The following is a 21,325-nucleotide window of genomic DNA, read 5'->3' as shown; positions in this document are numbered from 1 at the left end:
GGTGTGAAAAATGCAATCTGGGTTACAGCACAGAGCAGTGAATGGTTGGTTTTCAACCATCTGGGTTAGTGTGTTAGCCACTGAGGCTGTGGTCTATTCTGGTTTACTGTGATGTCAGTGGTTGGGGATTCCCTGCAGTCTGGTCAAACTGTGTCAAGATGTTATCTTCAGTGTGAATTACTGTTTTACATTATGTTGTATTATTACAACATTTTGGTTCGTTAAAGCAGCAAACACACGTCACTTAATGTTAAGTTAATTAGAAACACTGGTACCTGAACCTCAGGGACTCACCTGGTGTTCTGTGCTTATCAGCAGGGCCAGCACAAGCCTTCAAGGGACCCTAACCAGAATTTGATTTGGGGGCCCCGGACCACCTCAACACTGCCAATTCTATTGACCCTTGTCAATACTTGATCACACACACCCATGATCAATTTTACTGTAGGTGTGTTGCGAGGCAGCAGGAAGTGATTAAACCAGTTGTATTAGCTAGCCAGCCTGTTAGCTTAATGTTGCATTTTTGCATGATTACCATTTACATGATATATCACTCACACACACACACACACACACACACACACACACACACACACACACACACACACACACACACACAAACATTTTAAGCTCTCATGTGTGACATATCCAGCGCTCTTGGTGGCCCTCTGGTGGCCTTGGGGTTCCCTGGGCAGGCACCCAGTCTGCTTCTGCCTCGGGCCGGCTGTCCTCATCAGTTTCTTGTTTTCACCTCCTTGAACAGGCAAAGTGTCCCTTCAATGTTTTGGTGTCCGTCAGCTGAGACGGGCCCTCGCTCTGTATATAAACTGCAGTTAGACGTCATAGCGTCTGCAGTCTGCCAGACGACCCTGAGCTGAGAGGGTTTGGCTCCATCTGCAGCCAGTGGCTCAGAAATCATAAACACTGCAGGAGTGAGTCTGGACCAAAACCATCAGAGGAAGTCCAAGAGGGTTAGTCCTCTGGTCCTTAGGGTGGACACTTTAATTTTCTGAGTTTGCTCTCATTAAAACCAACTTGAACTTCAGTCAGTTGATATTTCTACCCTTATGCAGCTGCTGTATAACAACACTAAAGCATCTTCAATGAATTCTGCTGTGTGCTGCTTTCTAAGAAAAGAAATGATTGTCACGTTTGACCCTTCACAGTCGGTTCAGATTATCCATGAATATTTAGGGATGAATGAAATGTGAGGAAACTCTTCTGAAACATGAGGTTGAAAGAACACAGAATTTACTGCTTTGTGTTGAAGATTTGAGGTTCAACCTTTTCACCCATTGATGGATTAAATTTGAGATTTTATCTGAATATTCTGAAAAAGTGGTTGTAATATCAAATACATAAAATATCAAATGTCATATTGCTTTGTGTTTTTATGGATATTCATTGTATATATATATATATATATATCCTGTAAATTTCTGTATCCACTTGGAAATGATTTATACAATATGTTTAGTAGATAAGATAATGGTAAGTTTAGTTATGTTTCCTTGGTGATCTATTGGTCACATGATTGATCAGTGGACTGTGTTTGAGGACATGTGGAAACAATCTCAGACACTAAACTTGGTGAAGGAGACATGGACATGACATGTACATTGACCAAGAGAAGAATATAATGCGATTATATGGATGGAAACCTCTCAGTTTCTACTACATGCAACAACTGCTGCTGTTATATAAAAACACAGCGGAATCGAACCTGTTGTTGAAACACGGACGGCCGTTACAGTCAGACCCACAGAGTCTGTAGAGTCGCGCTCGTTTCATTGCTGGATTTAGACTTCCCACAAGTGGTGATAATAAGTGTCTGCAAGTCCCGGTGTATTTTTACATTCCTGTGTGTCGCACTGCAAAGACATGACACAAGAACATGTGTGGAAAATAATTCAGCTAAATGTCAGTATAATGTACTAATGCTAATAATGTACTACAGCTAATGATGCAATGTGGGCTGATGTTAATATATATTTCTAGCTTGTTTATTTATAGTCCGATAAAAAGTATTCATTCTTATTATGATTTAATCTTTCAAATTTCAGTGATAGAAAATTCTCTTTTAAATGTTCCTGTTTCGTTGATTAAATTTATCTTATTCCCCTTTTTTATTTTATTTAAAACAGCTGATCTCTGCAGGTGATGGATACATCAGGAGGAATGAAAATGTCTATCTAATATCACAAAGTTTAAAAGAAACATGTATTACTGCAGAATAAATGTATTAATATCATCTACCTGCCGTCCTGTCATATCTTGAAGGATCGTCTGTTTGGTCTGTTACAGCCGCTGCAGTGATGAAGACTGACACTGTCCTCTGTTTAACTCATCTGGTTCACATGTGCATGTGTGAGCCCATGAACATTTTAATTGGCATTAGTGCAAATGAAGACTGACAGATTTTAAATTGTCCACAAGATGGCAACATATGAGAGGCAGAGGCAGCAACAGCTGGTCTCATTAGGTGTCTAACAGCGGCACTGATACACAAATGACTCACCCTCAAAACACAAATCTAAATTCCTCCAGTGGTTTTGTTTGCTGTGCATGAAGGATGTGATGCTCACTCACCTGATGGAGAGAAAACATCATCACAGAGGATTCAGAGGAACTGCTGTGTGTAAAAAAAGTAAAGGTCAATTCTTTTAATCTGCACCTAGATTTGAAGATCTACAACAGGGGGCATTATGGCAGCAAACTGGACTGATACCTCATTAACCCCAGTCACATTAGCTCAGTGGGTGTTAAGGCAGAGTGTGGTCACAGCTGCAGCAGAGCAGTGAGCAGCTGAGGGCAGTGTTTAGTGGAATCCAGACCATCCCAAGGGTAGAGAAGGGTGTGGAAGTCATCAGCTCTGCTACCAGCACGCTGAAAAACAAAGGTGGGATCAATTTAACGTCCCCTGACCTGCTGCACCTCCGGACCTAAATGAAATGTTTTCCTCTAACTGCTTTATTGATCACTTTAACGATGAGTGAGATAAAAAATCAAAGTCATGTAGCAGAGCTCTCGCAGGGCTCAATGTGGCATGGAGGCATTAACACTAAATGCATAAATTTAGGCTTGCAGCTCCTCAGTGACGAGCTTATAACAGCAAACAGCTTTGTGATGTGGTTAATGGTGCACAGATTCTGCTGGTCAGGAACCTCTCGGCCTCCTGGCTGAGCTTCTTGTCTGACAGGACACAGCACGTCCTGACATGATACCTTATATCACTGTGATACAGAAGGATTATGATGCATTTTCTGACCGTGCGGACATCTGCACAAGCAATGAAGTTCACAGATGTTGGCTTGTTGTGTCAGACGAACAAAAAAGACACAAACAGATGTGAGTGTTTTAAACTGTTTTAAATAAGCTCATAGAAACAAAGAGACTCTCTATTGACCTTGATGGTGGAAGGCAACAGTGACTACACACAACTCACACTGTCACCAGTCACAGAAGCATCAGTAAGCGCTTTACTGAATATTATTCTACTTTTAATTGATTTATTACAAGCAAGCAAGGTCTGAGAGATCTGAGCGTCTGATTGACCGAAGGCTCAGAAAATGAAGGTGGAAACACTGCATGGATCTAAATGTGCAGAAATATTTTCTATCATACGAGTGTGTGCCAAAAAGTGGCTCGTTGGGACCACAGCGATAAAACACCCTTAACATCCATTGGTACAATGTAGGAGAGCTGTTACCATAGCAACACAAACAACTCCAGTAAGGTTGCTTTTTGGCTTTTAACCAGAAATCAAATGCTCTGTGCCTTTTAAATACAGTTCAGACAGTCCTGGAAGACATCTTCATGTTTCCTGTTGCTGATGTTATGCAGCAGAAACTTCTCTTTAACCAGTATCACTAGTTATTGAAAAGAAGAAGGATAAGAATAAGGATTTATATGAAACTTGTCTCCTATCTGAGAGTCCATTTAGCTGCCCTTTAAAAGAAACCAAAATAAACAAACAGCTGTGTAATAACACAGCTGGAACACAAACTGAGGATAAAAAACATGACACATCAGGACACTGCACACTGCACTGAGACAGCAGGCATTCAGTGTGTGTAATTTAATAAATGCGTCCCAGCACCTGTCCCTCTCTCTAAAAAGAAATCCCACCACAGTGAATCTCATGGACGGCTCTTGGCAAAGAAAAGCACAATCTGTTTTTAGGTAATTTACTTTTAATTTCCATGTCACCCTGATGCTGCTGTTTCAAGCATCTGTACGCTTAAACAGTTTGTGATGTCCTCAAAGATTTAGATAGATCGTGATTTACTTGGTCTTTAGTCGCCTGAGGAATGTGGACAGTCTTTGTTAGGAGAAATAGAGACACGTTTTTATAGGTTCATCCACTTGTTGCCATCCTTACCTGCCGAGTTATATTTCTTCCATCTCCTATTCAGGTTTTAACTTCTCGTCTTCTTCCTCAAACATCAAAAGTCAGGGTCAGAATAACACCACCTAAGCTAGCACAAAGTCAGTCACTTGCTCAAGAGCGCTTAAAGGAGCTTTTTGTAACTTTTGCTATCGCTACATCGCTAACGTTAGTGTAAACAGCTGCTTATTTACCAGTCTAAAAGAAACGTTGTGAGATCAGTATCAAACTTCATTGTTATATTCACAAAGAGCTGTGTCCAGTGGTGGAGAGCAACGTCAACTATTGTTCCTATCACTTCTTTCCAGCTGAAGTTAGCATGCTAACCAGGTAGCCCTGGCCCATTCCTGCCAGTCGTGTCACTTTCCGATAGCGACTCGCTGCAGCCTCCAATCTGCCCTGAAGACATAGTCTGCTCAGAGGACGTAAACTCTTTCATTATTAAAACAATGGCTGAAGCTCTCATTGAAGTGACAATCACCACCACCAGATCCACCAGTGTAACAAGCCTTAGCTGCCTTTAAAGGCAGGAAAAACACATGCTGTGAGAAGAGGTTTTAGGGACTTTTGCATGTTTATCATAAAAAAAAGTTTTGCAAAAGCCCAGACTGTTTGTCTCTGCGAGAGACAACAAAATCTCTTTTTTTGTAACAATATTGTTTCATATACGTTGATGCAATGAGGAGCCAAACAAAATGCATCAAAGTGCTGCAGTCCATGGCCAGAGGGCACAGATGGAGTGGAAATCACAGAAGACCAAGTAGCTGCTTTACAGAAAATAAATCACAAACGCTTGGGCTTGTGGCTGCAACAACATGAATTTCTCTTATATTACATCAGAAAACTGAGGTCCACATATTCCAGCAGTTATTGGACACTCAAGCTGCCCCTCCCACTTCCAAAAAACTCTTTTCTTCATCAATAACGGCATGAGAGAGATAAATATGAGTGATACTCTTCAATGAACTCTTCAAATGAATCCCTACAGATTTTACATGTGGTTTCAAACCATCACGCCGGTCTGTGGTGCTGTCCGTGGTGCTGTCCGTGGTGCTGAATGACTGAAATATACTGTATCTGCTGATTAGAACTCACTGGAGAATGTGATACTGTGTGTGTGTGTGTGTGTGTGTGTGTGTGTGTGTGTGGGGAAGGACCCATCAGTATCATGAGAGACACTGAGCAGCACCTGCTTCTCTCTCAAGCTATGGGCACATGTACAGTATCACTATCTGACTCTACTGCACAGTGAATGAATGATAAAGCTGCAGTGGTGTTAATCTTGAAAAGATGAACCTCTCTGCTGCAACACATCTGCTGAAATCAATGAGGGTGGATTATTTTACTTGTGTGTCGACAGGCAGGTTTGGGCACTTATCTGTTTTATCAGCAGTGTCCAGGATGTGTTGGAATGAACACCGTGGTTTACACGACCACAGTCTCCACAGGCAACAACACAAACCCTTCCATGGGTTTCAGCTTGTGGCTTTAAGGTTGTCTCTGCAGGAACAGAAGATTCCAGCAAGCTGCTCCTCCTCATGGTGTTTGGGGTGTTTCCCCTCCTCTGGTGTTTCCTGTCCTCCAGATCTCAGTGTAATCTCTTTTATTTCTCTCCGAGGTTTGCCATAACCATCCCTTCAGCTGGGTAATCTGCAGCCTCAATTCCACCGTTATCACAGGCAATCATCCACCAATAAAAACTAAATGAATTTTATCCAAATGAAAGCTATATTTTTTTAGCTTTACTAGCAGTGTAGCTCTGGGGATGGCGATGTTGTTTTTCACACTGTGGTCCAACACTCCAGTCATGGCACGTAGAGGATTAATCCTAATGATGCTGGCGATCACCTCACAGGCCAAAATATCCACTTGCCTTCAGTTAATGACTGAAAACAGGATCACATGCACTTTGAAATGACTGAGCATGCTAATATGCTAAATGAGACATCAGCATGTTGACACTGAATAATTGTAAATGTAAATACATGTAAACATACTATCTGAGGGCATGTTAGCATTCTACCATGAGGATTCAGCTAAAAGCGTAGCTTAGCTTATGTAGCCTAAGTACAGCATAAATTATCGAACGTTCAGCCAAGTCTGACGATATAGAGAAATACATTTATTTTATTACTGCATTTCTCTAAAGATGAGGGCTCATATCAAAATGGTCAAAATCAAGAGGCGACGATGTCCCGACTTTAAGTCCTTAATATCACCCAAACCCCTAAAACACTGGGACCTACAATTCCCATAATGCAACTCGGCAGCATCTTTATTAGACTGTTGAATACCTTCATCTTTTGAATGCCCGTGGTTTCTTGTCAAATATTTGAGGTCTCAAGCCTAATAAAGTATCTATCTATCTATCTATCTATCTATCTATCTATCTATCTCAAGAAAGTTCTGATGACATCACTATGACATCATCTGGGTTATTTTCTCAGGCTTTAGAAAGACCTACAGAAGACATGTGTCTACTCATGACAAGGTGACTGACCTTTGTGTTTAGTTTCTGACCCAGGCTTTAAAGTTGTGTATCAATGTTTCACCAGTGCAGGAATCTTTACAACTGATGTTCTTAACTTCTATTAGTTTTATAATAATATGAATTCATATCAGAATTAATGTCAGGGTGAAACTCAGTATGTGTGTGTGTGTGTTTTTCTTCTGTAGTACATCTCTGTCAATAACCATCCAGACTGTAACAAAAATCAACCCACAGCAGACCAACAGCAAACAACATCTGGGACTGACTCAAAACGAATATCACATCTCCAGTTTTTAGGTTACAGCAGGTTATCTGTATCTGTGCTGATGGTTGACAGCGATAATGAGCAAAATAAAAGAGGGTTGAGGAGTGAAATGGTCATTCATACTAGACTCCTGATGCGCAGTCAGGAGGACCTGCCGTGCGTGTAGCGCTGTTTCTGAACGTCTCCTCCCCTGTTTCTGCAGTGTTACTGCTTTTCCATCTCGCTCATCGTTTCTTGTGCCAATGCTGCCCACCGCAAGAGTAAGACAAGACTTCCATTTGCATAGCACCACACACTCCTCTTTCTTGTCTGCCACCATCCTTCTGCTATCCATCTTGTCCTGATCCGTGTACTGTGTGGTTTGCGTCCTCTCAATCCCTCACCATTCATTCACGCCTACTCTCATGTGCAGTCCAGTTTGGCTCTTTGCGTTATCCAGCTCAGACAGAAAAGCAAGGGAATTTTTTTCACTCAGTTTATTTTCCGGAGAGGGAAAACACCCTCAGAGCCTTTTAAAAAAATGACTATTTTGAAGAATTTCTGACTGATACAAGCGGGACCAATGAGGACAGACACAGTAATTTAATTTATTATTTTACGCATCAACAATCGCACGTAGCCTGGAGAGGATAAAGCTGAGAACGCATTGTGGTTTTTGAAAAATTACTTAGCTTTGCGGAAGGTGTCGCCGCGCTGGAACAAGGGGGGATTTAATAAGAGGAACTAATCCGACAGTGTTAAGTTTGCTGAGGTAGGTGCGGGTACCTGTCAGGAAAAAAATAGCGAAGAAGCACCGTGGAAAGCTACGCGTCATTTCCAAGACACCAGCGCAACAAGCCAACACCATTACACCAGCCTGCTGTGTGAATGGCACACGGGGTGTCTTCCTGTGTTGAACTGGTGCAGGGTAGCCACGCTGTGACCACGGTCCAGCTGAGATTCAGGGCTTTCTGTGAGTATCTGTGGGACTGCTGTGCGCACTAAATGGAGCGGTCTGTTTGTCTCTCTGCAGTCTGCTGATGGGATAATCGCCCTTTTTCCTGCATCTGTAATGTCCAATAATCCAGTTGTCTCAGAACCCATTTGTAACTTAATATATTGCTTTGTCTTTAGTCTGCAACACTGATGTTTCATTTGTTTCTTTTTCCACTCCAGCTGCTAAATCTACAGCCCCACATATCTGGCTTTTAATAAGCTTCTTAAAACTCTCTGATGTGGAATCCTTTCTGGTTAGTTCTGATGCTGATTTTAAAACTCTCCCCACGATTTGTTAATTTAAGAGAAGCTGTCTTTCCACAGAGCAATATGAAAGATAAGTTCATCTCCTGAGGCCATAACTTCCACACGGAGCTGACTCACTGACAACTGCACCCAGGTGAGTAATACACTTTCTTATAACATCAAGAACAGGAAACATAAACCAACACATAAAGCATATTCCTGCATGAGCACCTGGAGTTTTCTGAAGCTCATACCTGAATGCAAAGTTGAAAACCAATAGTACTTGTCATCTTTGCTTAGATTTCTGTTTACTCATGGAAACCTAGTGTTTGGTCAACACAGGGAATTATGTTTTCTGCTAATAGCCAGTTTCCTCTTTTGTTTACACCTTGTTTCTGCTTCATTTTCCTTCTGTTTCTTATTTTAATGACTTTTCATTCCCAAGATCGTAGATGTGACATTTATGAGGACTCTCATTACTAATTGAGACTGCCAGCATTTAAAAAAACAAACACCTTCTCTCACAAAACCAGCGCTGGCATCAAAAATATGAGTCATTATGTACAAGTGTTTACTTGCCAACCTGAGACCCCTGCTTACCAAACAGGAACACTTCTGAGGATTAAATCAGAGGTATTTATTTAAATATTTGGATAATTTTGGAATGACAAGATTACATGAGAAACTGTATGAGATGGAAAGGTCACATGTTGCTGGGCTTGTCAGCAGTTGAAGTGAGATTGCTCTTAAAAAAGGATAAATGTTAAATAATAGAAGAGGATTAAGAGAATATTAGTAGGGGATTGTGGTTTTGGACCGGTGATATTCCAGTAGGGGGTTTGCATTCTATGAAATGTCTGGTAAAACTGGAGATGTGCATTATAGATTATAAAAAGCTGTTGTTGTGTTAACCAGAAATGACTGTTCTTAAGGGAAAACTGACAGAGTACTTCTAAAAGTATGTTCCCTTGTTAGCTCACTGCTACCTGGTGATCTCAGCGAGGAATGAAACCACTAGAAAGGACACGTTTGTCTCTATAGTAGCTACAGTCAAAAATAAAAAATAAAAAGCTTTATCTCTGCATTCCCACCAGTTGGAGAGCGTTTACCATAGAAACGTCACCCACTCAAAATTTGTGCAGGGTTGTTTGCCAGGGGAAAGCATTATATTATATTATATTATATTATATTATATTATACATTATTGTTGTTCTATCATTGTGGAATATTTAATTCTCTCAAATTACACGAAATACACATCTTGTTCTCTTGGCTCTAACACTATGGGCTGTTGCAGGAGTTGCTGTCCATGGTGCTGATCTTTCCACTCAGCAGACAGGTGTTGAGTTGTTGCATGAAGCTGTTGTTTTGCACAAACGCAATCTGTTCTTCATTTATTTATAAGGTAACCAGAAAAAAAAAAAAAAAAACCTTAATTTCTAGAGCCGTGCTGCACTGCTTCACCCTGAAATGTAGCCTTGATGGAAACTGATGGAGAACGTGCACTCTTGTTATGCAGGTCAGAGTGGAGATTGCAGCTTTTTCTCAGCTGCATGTCAATGAGAGCATGTGCTGTACATAAAGCATTGTCACATCCTCTCTGCTTCAGGTAGGCAACCTATTTTTGAGACAGAGATGGTCTTAAAAATTTAATTAGGAAGCACTAGATTACATTCCCTGGTGTTTCTTTCCTCTCTTTCTCTCCGTTCACACTGATGCAGATGTTAATCCTCTGGAGAGTATTGATGCTGTTCTCCCTCAATTGTTCACTCAAACTGTGAAGATGGTTGTGCTGCTGCTGCCAAGAAAAACACTGAAATTATTTTAAGATGTCCCCTGACATATTTTAAATGGCTTATGTAAAATGAGAAAAAATATTTGCTATACTTTTCAAGTATTGAATAGAGCTTTGCTGCACTTCCATGAGAGAACAGGGTTGTTTCTCCTTTAAATAATCTTATAATATCTATATCAGGAGGTCTGGGCTGCCTCAGAACAACTGCTCTTTTCTTGTTAGACTCATTGTCAGTGAAGATTATTTTTGGAATCCCATCTAACCTGACAGAACACTGTGGACTGAGTCAGTGTTTCCCTCAATACTACAGGTGCAGAGGGTAACGTTTTTACCGCTGCTCAGCACACAATGACCACAGTACATGTGTGGGAGTCTGACATGATAGTTCAATGCCAGTGACTCAACGACTAGTAGGTGCCAATATTTTTAGCTTTCCAAATTCGGACCATCCAAGCCGTTGGATCCCACATCATTTGCATACGAAAGAGCATGACTGAGAGGACTTTTGTGATGTTAACCCTTTCCTTGAGTTATTTCAAGAACAGCTGAACTGTAACAATCTGCTTTCTTTTTCTTTTTTCTTTTTCAGAGGTTTGTAAAGACCTTCACATGTGACGAGGATTGAACATCAGACGACTCCAAGCCTCATCAGCTCGCCATGTTACTGCACAAGCGTATCCTGAACTGCTCTCCACCTGTCAGCCCATGTATGTTCATGTCTCTTCTGCTGGTTCTGCTCCCGGGAGTCACTCATTTCTCCCAGGGCAGCGCCGGCCATGAAGATGCCGGCAGCGCAGCAGGAAACTGCTCCAGTGACAACAACTGCTCTGAAGGTGTGGTGCTGCCCATGTGGAACCCCCAAAACCCTGCGGTGGGTGACAAGGTGGCGCGCGCCATTGTTTACTTTGCAGCACTTATATACATGTTCCTGGGCATGTCCATCATCGCGGACCGCTTCATGTCTTCTATCGAGGTCATCACCTCTCAGGAAAAGGAGATCACCATCAAGAAGCCCAACGGTGAGACGACGACGACTACTGTGCGCATCTGGAATGAGACGGTGTCCAACCTGACCCTGATGGCGCTGGGCTCATCAGCACCTGAGATCCTGCTGTCTGTCATCGAGGTGGTCGGCCATAACTTTGAGTCCGGATCTCTGGGTCCCAGCACCATCGTGGGCAGCGCTGCGTTCAACATGTTCATTATCATCGCTATCTGTGTCTATGTGGTGCCAGAAAACGAGACGCGCAAGATAAAGCACCTGCGAGTGTTTTTTGTCACCGCCGCCTGGAGCGTGTTCGCCTACATCTGGCTGTATCTCATCCTGTCGGTGTTCTCCCCCGGAGAGGTGGAGGTTTGGGAGGCCGTTCTCACCTTCCTCTTCTTCCCTCTCTGTGTGCTGCAAGCCTGGATCGCAGACCGGCGCCTGCTCTTCTACAAGTACGTCAACAAGCGTTATCGCGCTGACAAGACCCGCGGCATTATCATCGAGTCAGAGGGAGATGCCATGTTCACTAAAATGGACTTGGAGATGGACGGCCAGGGTGTGAACTCCCACACTCATCCCAAAGAGGCTCTGGATGGGATGCTGGAGGGGGTGGAGGAAGGTGGAGGGATGAGCGCGGAGCAAGATCAAGAGGAAGAAGCCCGACGGGAGATGGCCCGCACTCTGAAGGACTTAAAGCAGAGGCATCCGGAGAAGGACATGGAGCAGCTGATTGAGATGGCCAACTACCAAGTGCTCGTCCAGCAACAGAAGAGTCGGGCCTTCTATCGCATCCAAGCCACTCGCATGATGATCGGAGCTGGGAACATCCTGAAAAAGCACGCCGCCGACCAGGCCAGGAAGGTGGTGAGCTGTCATGAGGCCAGCGGGCAAGAGGAAGATCCCAACACCATCTACCTGCAGTTCGACCCCTCTCACTACCAGTGCTTTGAGAACTGTGGCTCACTGAAGCTGTCGGTGAGCCGGCATGGAGGAGAGAGCGGCTGCACGGTGAAGGTAAGAGGCAAAGTAATGATTGGAATATTGTAAATGCTCGGGGTCAATTTAAATTCAACTGAAATATTAATAATTCAGCATTTTATTATAACCCCGGTCACTAAATATTTAATAAAGTTCTCTCCCTCCCTGTGCCACACAGGTGGACTACCGGACAGAGGACGGGACTGCCAACGCAGGCTCAGACTATGAGTTTGCTGAGGGCACCTTGGTCTTCAAACCTGGCGAGACGACAAAGGAATTCACTGTTGGCGTTATCGATGATGACATTTTTGAAGAGGATGAGCACTTCTACGTGCGCCTCAGTAACCCACGTATAGTGCACCGGGCTGAGGTCTCCGTCCTGGAGCCGAGCTCCATCACCTCCAGCAACAGCACGGTGGGCATCTCCTCCCACGTTCCTCCAAAGGCAGCCCTGGGCAACGCTCACACCGCCACGGTTACCATCTACGACGACGACCACGCTGGCATTTTCACGTTTGAAAATAACTCCATGAGGGTCAGCGAGAGCGTAGGCAACATGCAGGTGAAGGTTCACCGGACGTCCGGAGCGAGGGGGAAAGTCGCGGTGCCTTACCACACCGCCGAGGGCACCGCCAAGGCCGGGGAGGACTACGAGGAGGTGTCGGGCAAGTTGGAGTTTCAGAACGATGAGACCATGTGAGCAGATCTTCTTTCTTGATGCGATGTCTTGTTGTTGCCTCTAATAACTTGATCAAACATCTCAGCCCACACGTTGGTTTGTTAAACAGTCCTGCTAGATTACTGTAGGTTGTCTATTCACCCCGAAAGGATAAAAAGACGGTTTTAATGAGTCACAGATACGTTCACTCTGACAAGTTGAGATCTTACAGAGGGACGATGTGGGAGGATAAGAGGATATAATTGTGAGGCAGATAATGAAACAATGTGGCTGATGTAAATGAAGAAGAACAAGGAGAAGGAGAAGAAGCAGCTTTCTGTGAATGAGTGCAGAATTAACAGGCAGAGCTGTGCTATCTCTGCAGAGGTTATATGGGAGTTCATTGTATTGCAGAGCAATGAAAACTCCACTGCAGGAAACAAAGGAAGTGTATGTGAGTGACAGAGCAGAGGAAGGAAAATCAGACCAGTGATTTCCACAGAAACAAGGAGGGGATGAGGGTTGTGCAGCTCCTGAAACAGGTGCATGTGTGATCATTTTTACAATAGGGTTCATGGAGGCAGCAGCAGAGCAGCTGATGAAAAGAGCAGGGAGGAAAGGTGAAAGTACGATGTCTTTCCAGCTCTTCTCCTGAGCGCTGTGTGGAAGGGCTGGCTGAATGATGAGCAGGCTTCACTTGTTGTGGTGGGTTTTTTTTATGATGAGATGAGCAAAGAACCTGGCAATTATCCACAGCTGTGATTTTTTTTTCTTTCTTAAAAAAGAAAATGCCCTCAACCACATCAATCTCATCGCAAAATGATGAACAGCACAACGAAGGACTAAACAAAGGAATAAAATGTGTCAGATGAATCCGTCTGCATGAAGAGGATTCAGGGCTGGTGTGTAGGTGTATTGTGTAGGTCGGCAAAGTGGGAGGAAAGGCAGGTGAATACGTGGTGTCAGAGAGAATGCACATCTTCCTATTTGTCCTTTTTTCTCTCGCAGTGCAGGTGAGATCTGAATATGTTTCTCTCTGTTTTTGTCAGGTTGCTCATGCACATTTATCTGCTTGCTTTTTGCAAGTTTGCCTGTGTATTTTTAAGGGTGTGTGTGTGTGTGTGTGTCTGTGCTGAATCCACTTTAAACCCACATCAAACCCACATCAAACAAAATGTCGTTCCAAAGGGGGTACTAAAAAGAGCTTCTAGAGTTTCCACAGCAATTAAAGAGAGTGAGATGGGTTAAACGCGTCCCAGAAGTTCTCAACACAGCGCAAAGAGCTGCAGAAGGTGCAGTTAATGAGACAATGGTGTGCAACAATGTGAAATGAGAGGTCGGCAGCTTGTTTCTGCACTCAAATGGAGACTGAGCATTAGATGAAATCCTTACCTACTCAGCCAAGACTCTGTTCATCAGACTATAGCAAGCTGTCGTTGACACAAGCATCATGCACACTTCATATTATCTGTACCCGAACTCCCCGTGACAGTTGCCATTCAGCAGAGAGGAAGGAGTGTGGAGAGCAGGATCCAGCGGAGCAGGACACTGTGCCAGGAGAAACTGATGAAAATAAACGCAACAGGAAATGCCAAAGCTGTGCTCAGCTTCTCCTGTGCTCCTTTGAATAGCAAACCAGGACTTAAAGGGGAATGCGGGAGTAGGCCACTCTGATCACAGGTAGGAGGGTTTGACTCAGACCGTGAGTCAGAATTGCCAGGTCTAGCTGGGTCAAGTCACAGCAGCATACTTATCTTTTTAGGCAGCTGAATGTTAAATCTAAAGCACCTGCTCTTAGAGAAGGACATTTTATTGGGCATTCATCTCCATTTGCAACAGAGATATTTATCAAAGCTGGAGTGGAGCCATCCAACTAAAGTTCCCCAGTTGAAGAGATTTTTAAGAGCTCAAGTCCTCCAACAAGATTACATTTTGTTCCTACTTTATGCTTCTCAGATGCTGGAGTCAGACTGAATTTTTCATGAGGTTGGTTAATTTGCAGCGCTCAGTCTATCCTGTGAAAAGATGCAGGTGAAACCCCATCACAGAGTCTCTGCATCGTCATCTCAGAGCATTTCGGCTTCTGTGGGTGCGTGTCTGTTTGCATCTCTGAGAACATGCTGTGTGTTAAATTCATATCTGTGCTCCTTACTGCTCAGCAGGCTGCCAAAGTTCATCCTTCAAATGGAGCTGGCTTCTCTTCCCCAAGTGTTTCCCTGGGCGTTCAGGACAAAGAGCTGACACTCAGCAGCAGGCCTGCGGGCAGCTCTTTGTCTTTTCCTGTGTGTTTGTTACAGTGTCCCTGTCTTTGTGTGTGTGTGTGTGTGTGTGTATATACATCTGCCTGTCCCAGTTGATGTTTGAGCATGCAGAGGAGCAAAAGAGGAGGAAGCCAAGATTTTAAGCTTTTGACACAGAGCCAAGAAGAACGGTTTAACATGTAGGCGTACAGTTTAATAATAATTTACCATCTAAATTCTGCACTGCAGTAAATAGATTATGATGTACAGACACAAACCTCTGAGCCAAAATAAACAGGCTGACATAGAGAACCGTTTTACATTCTGTGTGTATGGATTAGAGGAAGATCTGCACAGACCCTTTGATGCCTGTGTGTAGCTTCCTCCTGTATCTCTTTTTACGCCTCAAAATGTGTGGCACTATACACTAGTTGAGGCAGAAGTGGATAACGGGGGCAGTTACATAAGCTTAGATGAAAGAGATGTGAGGAGATCACTTCTGAAAAGGGAAATCAATACCCTGATATTCTTTATTTCGCATGCCTAATGTTGTCAGGATCAATAACATCCTGAACTTCCTGACAAACACGGATGAAAGTGGAGCAGCAGAGCCATGGTTGGATAACGTCGACACATTCGTGGCGGTTTTAAAACCTTTGCTTCCTCTGTATTCTCATCAGGGGGGAAGAGAAGGTCCGCCGATATGAAGCTTTCATTTTAAAACAATCAGTCTTTCGTTTCATGTTCACAGCAGTTCATCACATCTAATTGATATAATTAGGCTACACTTTCTAGCCTCGCACGACGTGGCTCACTGGGTGGCAGCATTTGTCGGTCGGCCGCTTTGATCCAGACTGAAACATCCCAATAACCATCGGTTGGTTTTCCACGTTGAACAGACATTCATGATCCCCACAGGATGAATCTGAAAGACAAAGAAAGAAAGAAAAATGTGTTTTACCCACTTAAAAAATGCCCACAAAAAAAGCTAAGATCAGTTGAAGTGTTCACTTTATTCAGAACATTTTCACCTCTTACATTTTTCAACTGTTGAATTACCGTAATCCTACACACAAGCACAACTACGTCAGCTCTGAAGAGCAAGTTTAGAGTGAGCTGCTCCACCGTCGCCACCTGGCAGTGCCTGACTCCGCCCCTAAATCCCAGCTAATCCAAAAGAGCAAAGAGATGCATTCACTCACCCACCTGTCACTCAAAGAGGCCACGCCCTCAATCCTCCATAACTTTAGTCCTATAAAACAAACAGGTGAGTTATATAAACAGGTGTCATCAAGGAGGAAATTAGCTCTAGAGACCAAAACAGTTTTGTACCAGGCTGTAAACATGTTTATTTCTGCTGTAAAGTTGGACATTTTAACATGGGAGTCTGTGAAGATTGAGTCTAGTCTAGTGGTCATTAGAGGAACTGCAGTTTTTATCACATTGTATGTTAGCGTGCTGATGTTAGCCTTGAGCTCAAAGCAGCACTGTGCCTCAGAGTCTTGTTATGTTGTATATTGAGTTTCTTCTCATCTCCCTCGTCTCCTCTGTGCTCATTAGTTCCAGTATCATAAAGCATCGTTTCACTGTTATGTTGCCACACAGAAAAAGTAAAAGTTATCGGAGGTGGGTCATATATCATTATCAATGTCTAAATCTTTTTTTCCCATATAAATATCCTGTACATAATAAGATAATAACACTAACAGAGGAGACTAAATAGTGTTTGTGTTTTATCTGCTGCAGACATGAGAAACACACTTCTTATTCAGCTACACTGCAATATCTCTGGAGCCGGCAGACTCAGTAACTTGCTCAAGGACACTTCAGCATGGCAGATAGGTGCTGACACACTAGTTTGATGAGCTGAATGGCAGTGCCCCCCTCAGACGTGAGCATTTGACATACTGCCATGCATACTGTAGAGGCATTCACTCATTCTCCCTGCTGGCTTCATTTTTGTCAGGGTCTCATGAGGGCTGGAGTCGGCATGCAGAGGGCAGAGAGAAGAGCTGCTCTCCCAGCCTGAACGTAGAGGCATAAAATCACTCACACAATGCCTGTAGGCAGTTCGGAGTCTCCAGCCCTCATGACTTACTCTATATGTCTTTTGACCGTGGGAGGAGACTGGAGCATCCTCACCAAACCAACCCAGGATGTGGAGGAGAGGGAGACTCCAAATAATGAAGGTTCCTGAGCTACTTTTAGAATCACAGCTGCCTGGGTCCTTCTTTCTAGAGATGAGTCAAACACATCACCCCAGGACCCCAGCTCATGTTCACGGGTTAATCCAAGTTAATCCAGCTAATTAATTTACAGATGAAGCACAATACACAAATTCAATACGCTCAGGAAAAGTGAGATGCCCTCAACACTTTTATTAGCAGTTGTAAGAAGACGCAGCCAGACTTTCTGCAGTCTGCCGTTTTTCCTCTCATGCAGAGATTATAACTGCTCAGGTAGAACAGAGATTAGTCCACAGTGCTCAGACAATACAGTCATCTCCTGCACATACGTGTTTGTGTGTGTGACAGATACAATAGCAGGATGTTACTCAGTATGACTTCTCAGAAACTATCCCAGCAACACAGTGAAATGTGATACGTAGTAATTGAGTCTGACTGTGCCTGTTGCAATGAGCTGCAGAGATTAGGAGCTCAGGAGGCAGAGCTGGGGGTGTTATCCACGATCATCCTGATTCTTACAGTAACACTCACTCAAATTTATCGCCAAATTAAAAGGATAGTTTGATATTTTGGAAAAAGTGCTTCTTTGTTTTCTGGCTAAATTGTGGTTTCAGCAGAGCGACACGTGCTGGAACTGTTTCCTAGAAGTCAGGAAATAGTTTCAGCTGCTGGTTGACAGATTTGTCAGCTTTGTATTGTTAAAGCTAAGCTAACCTAGCCACCTGCTAGCTCTAGCTTTGTATTTAGTGTACAGACATGAGAGTCCTATTGATCTTCTTGTCTAACTCTCTGCAAGACAGCGCATTTCTTAAAATGTTGAACTATTCCTTTAACCAGTTTGTTAGCATGTTGGCTAACAGGTAGCTTTATTATGACCTATAGTGACATTTTGTTGCTAGGTGACAACTAGTGGTCGTATTAATTATGACAGGAGCAAAGGGAAAAGTGTTATGACGTAGTATAAAGAGAGAAAGTCCACGTCAGGAGGAGGTGGTGGTGGATGGATGGGTCAACAAAAAACAGGAATATGACACAGGTGATCCATTGTGAAACCAGCTGTTTATATTGTAACCATGACAACAAAGACGTCTAATGTTGAGGAAGTACTTTTTTTTTTAACCCAAATCTCGATCTTTTCCTAAACCTAACCAAGCCATGACCGCTATTGTAGTAACCATGGCAACAAATGTAGGTTGCTGTCGGTACAGTTCATGAATTTTATTACTGTAACCATGACAACCATGGTCTGCTACTTCAGGAGAGACTCCTATGGGTCGTATGGGAGGGCTGAAAGAAACGTCCTGTGTGCTTGTTCAGGTTGGAGGAGTTGCTGGTTTGTTACCGGTCGTCTTCCAACATGAGGTAAAGTTACCAAATCAGACATAGATAATTAAGCAATAATACTGCAATAGTTTGATATGTTGATTTGTGCCTCACACTACACTACCCATGAGCCTCAGTGACAATTCTTATTCACAATAGATTCACTTGTCCAATTGTGAATTATTTATTGGATCTACGATGCTCAGCGATCTTCACTCTGCCATCAGCTGAAGGCTGAAGCTCCATGGGACTGATGTACTTGATTATTTCACTGAAGCAGATATTTTTAAATTTTTCCTTGTAGTTGCTCAGTTGTTGTATTTATGGTTCAGTCTTGAAAAAAAATATATATATAAAAACTATATTTGTAAGACTAATTCATGATAACAGTTTAGTCTCAGTTGATTTGTTCATCTTTGGTCTTGTTATCATCCACCTTTTGTCTGAAATTATTTCAAATGCGCGCTGGACTCCGGCAGAGGTCGAGATTTAAACGACCAGCTAACGAGCCCGATGCAGCACGTGAACCCTCCTCCCTGCTGCTTTTCATGTCTAGTTTAGTCAGAGGTCCACGAAACGTGAATGTTTGTCCGAGCGCTGACAGATACATTCTGTTCATGTTGAAACGCTGCAGCAGGACAAACAGTATCTGCCCCAAGTGTGATGTAATGTCAAGATGGCTGCTGCGTGAAAACGGTCCATAGCAACTGAACAGTCATATCTTATTTTAAGGCCTCTCCATGATGCTTCAAAGTAAACTCACCTTGCAACTGTACATATAGCACTTGAAAAAGCAGCTTGTTCAAAAGATGAAGTCTTTTGTTTCCATTGTGAGGACTCGAGGCTGAGCTGCGGTTCCCTCTCGCTCCCACCGGCATGACTTTCTCTGACATTTGACAGCCGGTGACGTATCATTCATGTTTAAAATAAACTTCTTCTCTTCTGCAAGCAAAAGCTGTTCCTGCGTGTTGTCGAATCCTGAGTGAATATGTGTAGACAGAAATAGACAGCCACCCACATATCATTAGGGAGATGGAGGGAGAAGGGCGAGAAAGACTCACTGTGACAGTGTGAGAGAACGAAGCGGGCTGAGGAAAACATGTCGACCACAGACTGATGCCACAGCCTAACGTGCGTTTGTCGGGTTAACACTGGCTTTAACCTGCGTGCAGCCGTAGATGGGCAGCGCTTAATTTCCACAGACAACAAGATAAAAATAATTCAATTTCTCATGACTTAAAAGTTGAAGTGTGTGGGAGGGGTGTGGGCTATTTCCCTCTCTATACTCTAATCGGATTAATGGTGTAGAAGGAGTTCGCCCTCTTGTGGGATGCTGGGAAAAAAAATGCATTTCAATATGTCATATAGTACATAGTGTTCTGCACTACAGTGTATTTGTTAATTTCCTTAAAATCTTGAGCTGCCATCTTCTTATCTAACAGCTCTGATTCATGATTCATTGTGTAGGCAGTCTATCTCTTGGCTGCACTGGTCTCATTCGAGTGTGTACAAAAGCACAAGCATTAGAAGCTGCTTTCACTGGTTGCCTGGGATCTATTTTTGATTGGCTTTAGGTAACAAAAAAAAGGTTCGCTCACGTTCCCTGAATAAAGCTAATTAATGAATAAATCTCTCCTTTTGGCTCCATCCTTTTCTTCTTTCTCTTGACCTCACTTTTAGGAAGCTGTTGAATGTGAAGATCATCGACGATGAGGAGTACGAGAAGAACAAGACCTTCACGATTGTGTTGGAGGAGCCCATCCTGCTGGAGGTGGGACAGAGACACGGTGAGGTGAAGGCCGCAGCTGCGAGCTACAGCAGCAGAGTGGTCCTCATTATTTTATGGCTTAAAATACATATTAATTAGCAGCCACTCTCCTTTATATTTTATTTAGATTTTTGGGGCTTGTGCAGTTTAAATCTGAAAGGTTTGGATGGTGGTAAATCCTCACAAACAGGATGGAAGCCAGCAGGACTGAGGTGAAGGAAAGAGCAGCAGCAGGGTTTTTCTTTTTATTCCTGCAAAGAAAAAAGAAAAAACGGTTTCAAAGAGGTGACAAAAATATAGTACAAATCTTACAAGCAGCTTCTCTGGTGCAGCAGACTCCAACAACAGCGGTGACACAACCTGACCACCCCCCCCCCGGACACACAATGCTGCTCTCTCACCTGGTATAAATGTCAACTCTACACTGGAGGCTCATGACCACTCCCACTAACTTTAGCAAACAACGTCAACATTTACATACACACAGTACACATGACCTCTGTCTAATGCAGGACAAATAAATGACAACAAACTCAAGAAATACTAATACTAATACCAGTAGCCCCCGGAAGTCGATCTCAAAGGGACGGTTCAAAAATAAAAGCACAACATAACAAGAATCTACTTCCTGTATTAGATTATTTATAATAACATCAATAATAATAATAATAATAATAATAATAACAACAATAATAATAATTAAAATACATTTTTCATCCTCCACATCAGAAACACAGATTATGTCAAGCGAAAACAAAAGCAGCCAAAATGCCCATCCTGCTAGCTTAGCTTAGCTTAGCTTAGCTTAGCTTAGCTTAGCTAGCTGGACACCAGGGCTCACCTGTTCGGTTTCCTCCTCGTTGGTAATCGTGGAAATTCGAAATCGAAGCAGTTGAAGTTATAAGCAGAGTTAGAAGTTTTTTGTGTTTGAGTTTTTGTTGTTTTTTGTTTTTCTGACAGACAGACACACACACACACACACACACACACACACACACACACACACACACACACACACACACACA

General features: G+C 43.0%; 1 protein-coding gene across 1 annotated transcript in view; it reads left to right on the top strand.

Moving 5' to 3' along the window:
• The first annotated feature begins 7,322 nt into the window (after positions 1-7,322).
• slc8a4a (solute carrier family 8 member 4a) overlaps positions 7,323-21,325 on the top strand; it is a 21,789-nt gene continuing 7,786 nt past the window's right edge. The window contains exons 1-5 of the mRNA XM_023418369.2: positions 7,323-8,095; positions 8,443-8,518; positions 10,749-12,161; positions 12,304-12,821; positions 20,213-20,319. Coding sequence (XP_023274137.1) covers positions 10,818-12,161; positions 12,304-12,821; positions 20,213-20,319 — 1,969 coding nt within the window. The 5' untranslated portion in view covers positions 7,323-8,095; positions 8,443-8,518; positions 10,749-10,817. The remainder of the gene's footprint in view (positions 8,096-8,442; positions 8,519-10,748; positions 12,162-12,303; positions 12,822-20,212; positions 20,320-21,325) is intronic.

Source organism: Seriola lalandi, unplaced genomic scaffold (assembly GCF_002814215.2).
Source record: "Seriola lalandi dorsalis isolate HSWRI2012SDOR001 ecotype SW California unplaced genomic scaffold, Sedor1 jcf7180002054581, whole genome shotgun sequence".
In the NCBI taxonomy this organism is placed as follows: domain Eukaryota; kingdom Metazoa; phylum Chordata; class Actinopteri; order Carangiformes; family Carangidae; genus Seriola; species Seriola lalandi.
This window is presented reverse-complemented; position numbering and strand designations above follow the sequence as displayed.